Here is a 4,280-nt window from a genome sequence, read left to right on the forward strand (position 1 = left end):
GGCAGTGTTAGGTTAACGGTTGGACTTGATGATCTTAAAGGTCTTTTCCAACCTAAACAATTCTATGATTCTGTTCTATGATTCTATGACTCCAATCTTAAACATGTTGCTGGGCAACTAGGTTTTGCTGCAGGCGCTTCAGAAAACTAGCAAGTAGATCAGGATTTAAAAACTGCAAGTCACTGGTCTTTCCTAACATAATTTTTGCAGTATTTTATGGTGAGAACATTTTCATCTTTTGAAAATCAACAGGTAATTAAGCAATGCCCTTAACGGGTGATAACTAATCATAACCTGGGACATAAGCAGTATATAAGAAGTGCTTATGTTAATATTAAGGTGATCTAAGGGGTATTATCAGTGGTAAGTCATGAACAATAGGCACACATTTCTCTATTTTTATGATGCTGTATGTCTGTCAGTGAACTAGATCAAATAGTGAGGCAACTACTGTAGGATGCAATATAAATATTTTATGACTCTAAATTTCAAGGTGTGATGGATGGCTTGCTCTTCTTTTGGTTGTGTGCTACTATTTCCATGTTACCTTTTCATTGTGCATTAATTTGCTCTGCTTAAAAAGCACACTACAGACTATGATTACCATGTTTAGCTATTTTCCATAAATAATATGCAAGATAAAACCCACCTGAATTTTTTGCTTAAATTTAAAAAAAAAAAAAGAAAGAAAAAAAAAAGAGGTGTTTAGCTCCACTATATAGTGCAATGCCAATACTACTATTTCCTTTGTTCTTAAAATAACTTCTCTCTGTACCAGTGGAAGAAAGCAAAAAATACTTAAAAGTAGGAAAATGGGAGAAGGTTTTTCAATTGATTCACTGGCTTCAGTCACTGTGGCCAGCATGTGGGCTTTGGCAGGCAGAAAATGCTAAGGAAGCACATGGATGTTAAATGGTTATGATGTTTTTGCCATAGAAAACACATTATTTATAGGCACATGAAATTAAAATGCTGTTCTGCCAAGATGTATGTAAAAAAAAAAAAAAAATTGAATCAAACTTAGCTTGCAACAGTACAGGGCATTCAGTTCTGTTTCCCTGGCACATTCTGAGGGTTTTGCATTGTATCTTCAATCATGGTTGTTACAATAATGAACAACCTCTTGCTCATGTAAATCTGTAAGTTTTCTAACATCAAATCTATTTTTGGTTATGGAAAATGGAGTTTGGAAGTATTGTCAACGTTGATGGAATCTTTGGGGAGGGAAAAGTCTTTCAAAGGGAGGACATAGCCAAAAGGGAATCTGGTCTAGCAAATACTTAGGATACCCTGACATATGTTCTCATACTGTTAGGTCTTCACAAGTAACCTGAAACATACTTCTATGAATGAAATTATTTTTAAAATGGTGAGAATGATAGCATTATTATATTGGAAATGGGAGAAAAAATAATTAACTATAGCAACCATTTTTAAATGCTGTGAAAGTACTTAAACTTATTGGGTTTGTTTGCTTTTTTATTTTAAGTGAGAGTAACATTTCAGTTATGCCAGACTCTTCAAACTGGTGGGGCTGGTATTCTGTTCTGTCGTGGTGTCCCTGATCACAGCTGTCAAAGGCCACAGACATACAGCTGTCTGTCTGGGTAAATCCATTAAGTGTAGTAGAAATTGTTCTTCTCTACTTGAAAAACTGAAGTACTGTAGTACTATACCACCACTAAAACAATTGCAACTTACAGCCTTAAAGTTTTCAAATAAAATATTAAAAAGTATTTCATTGTTTTGACTGGATTTTTTTTTTTATGTAACATAATGATACCTGTTGAAGCAGTCAGCAGTGGAGAGACCAGGGAATAGCTATGTGCATGTGTGATTCTTTTATGAAAAATGAGGTAGCATTTTTGTAAGTGAAGAGCAAAAAACGTGTTCAAATAGCTTTAACTGGAAAAATGAAGCTTTTCTAATTTTATAAATGTGTTGTTCAATCCTGCTTTGTGTTTCAACAGATGGGCGCAAGCCGTTTCCAATAAACCATGGGGAAACTAGTGACGATTCTTTTTTAGAGGTAGGAATAGAAAACCTTCTTAAATGGTGTTATACAAAATTCTTGCTCTATTTCCACAAAATTTATTAAAAATATTTATAAAAATATTTATACAAAAGTCTTGCTATATTTATGGTTGGATGAGGAATAGAGCGAGTGGGATGGTGAGACAAAATTAGGTTTACTCAGTTTTAAAACAGGTATTTCAAAATGCTCATGTTGTGACTCTGGATAACAGAGTATCATAACATGGTAACAGGAAATGTCAGAAAGGTTGACCATAACAGAAGATCAAACAGACTTTTATGTGCTGAGATTTTCGTATACCCCTGTTCCTTTCAAATTTTACGTGAGATGAATTCATCAGATTGAAAACTTAAGATAATTTTTCATTCTCTTTCCTTTTGGTTTAGTTATAGTTTGATAGGTGCCATGCTAGACAGAAGTTTATTTCCTTTCTGACACTTGCTAATAATAATTCTTCTCCAGTTTTGTGGCTTCTTTTGGGTGCTTCTTTGTGTCAGGAGCTGTTTAGTTGAGAAATGAATTGGAAAGGAATACACTGAATTGGGAGGATAAACTGTCATCCCCACAGAATGATGCGAAGTTGAAGCTGAGAGAAGGCAATGCATAGATCTGGTATCCAGACTGGATTAGCTTTGCAAAAGGAAGAAACCAGAGAAACTAAAAAACAAACAAACAAAACCTTTTAATAGTTTAGTAGCATAGACTAATGTCTGTAAAGTTTGCATACAATTTGTGCTTGTTTGGGCAGGGGGAGAAGTTAGATAAAGTTTTCCTTTTTTCCCATGTGGCTTTTTTCTGTTTTACTGATAACATGTGTTCTCCAGATTGCACCCTAAAGCTAGATGAAGGAATTACTTACAATCTTTCACTTACCCCACACAGCTTAAAGTCATCTTGAGACAAAGGAAAAATTTCTGAATACAGCAGTACTAGTAAAGGCAAACTTCAGAGATGCATTTAGGAAGTCAGACAAGCAACACATCTGTTGCACAAAGTAATATTCAGGCACAAAAATCATTGTTGCTATGGTTTTGCATAAAACTTTTGCTCTGTTATGCTGCCCATGTGAGCACTGTAAATAATCTTGAATAGCGGTAACTCAGATCAGAAATACAGTTTATGTAGACTTGTCACACTGTTTAGTAATCCTTTATGGCAAAATCCATTTTGAGCATAGTTTGTATAAAGCATATCTTCATATTAAAGTTGTGGGGTTTTTTTAATAAGTACGATTTATAGTGGTTTGGTTTTTTGTGGGTTTTTTTTTGGTTTTTTTTTTTTACTTTTTTCCCTAGGATGCAATAGAAGTTTGCAAGAAATTCATGGAACGTGACCCAGAAGAATTAAGATTTAATGCAATTGCACTGTCTGCAGCTTAAAAGCCTTTTCCAGTGGGGCTAATCTATTGCAATGTATTGTAACAATAAAACTGTTGCCATATGTTAATAGTACAAATTTTGATACTTCCCTAACATGTTGATTAATTGTAGCATACGTGGAATAAACTTTGCATTTGTCCTTGCTATATCTCGCTGCTTGTTCCTAAAGCAACTTTGGGTATTTATATACACGCATGCGTTTTGTGCAAGACTTCCATGTGGTGGGTTTTTCCCCTTCCACCCCCTTAAAAGTTTTGGGAATTACTGTCTGTGATACTTCATCCTCATAATGATGAACTAGTTCAGAGTAGGATTATCATTTGTATCATTCACAGATAACATTTTGAGTGGAGTATGTGGTATGTTAATGGGTAAAAACTTGAAATATGAGGCTATCTCCATCTTTTAATTCTAACGATCCAAGAATATTATAAGAACTTTTGCAGGTGACTCAAAAGACAAAGGCATTTTTTTCCAGTGCATTATTTATAAAGGAATATATGGAAGAAAAAAGGCAGAAAAAGGACTGTTTCTTCTTACTGTTGGTGAGCACTAACATTTTAAAATTATCTTAATCTTTACATTTTGAATAAAACTTAATTTTGTTTCTCAAGCCTAATAATGTTAATAAATTGTCAAAAAGCTTTAGTTAAACTAGTGTTTGCTATTTGTGTATGTGGAAAACCAACATGGATTTTTTGCCTCAGAAAAGCCACACTAGTAATTAATGCTAGTTCAAATGATAGGACTGCGGAGGGCACACGCAGGTGAATACAGCAATGTGAAGTATCTCACCTAACTGAAATAAATGATAGAAAAGTAATGATTGTTGTATTGAAGTTTTGCGTAACAAGAACAGAAACAGA

General features: G+C 34.2%; 1 protein-coding gene across 1 annotated transcript in view; it reads left to right on the forward strand.

The window, feature by feature from the left end:
* UCHL3 (ubiquitin C-terminal hydrolase L3) overlaps positions 1 to 3,560 on the forward strand; it is a 47,171-nt gene extending 43,611 nt beyond the window's left edge. The window contains exons 7-8 of the mRNA XM_009281724.1: positions 1,971 to 2,029; positions 3,331 to 3,560. Of these exons, the coding sequence (XP_009279999.1) occupies positions 1,971 to 2,029; positions 3,331 to 3,414 (143 nt within the window). The 3' untranslated portion in view covers positions 3,415 to 3,560. The remainder of the gene's footprint in view (positions 1 to 1,970; positions 2,030 to 3,330) is intronic.
* Positions 3,561 to 4,280: the final 720 nt, after the last annotated feature.

Source organism: Aptenodytes forsteri, unplaced genomic scaffold (genome assembly GCF_000699145.1).
Source record: "Aptenodytes forsteri isolate BGI_AS27 unplaced genomic scaffold, ASM69914v1 Scaffold51, whole genome shotgun sequence".
Taxonomy (NCBI): Eukaryota; Metazoa; Chordata; class Aves; order Sphenisciformes; family Spheniscidae; genus Aptenodytes; species Aptenodytes forsteri.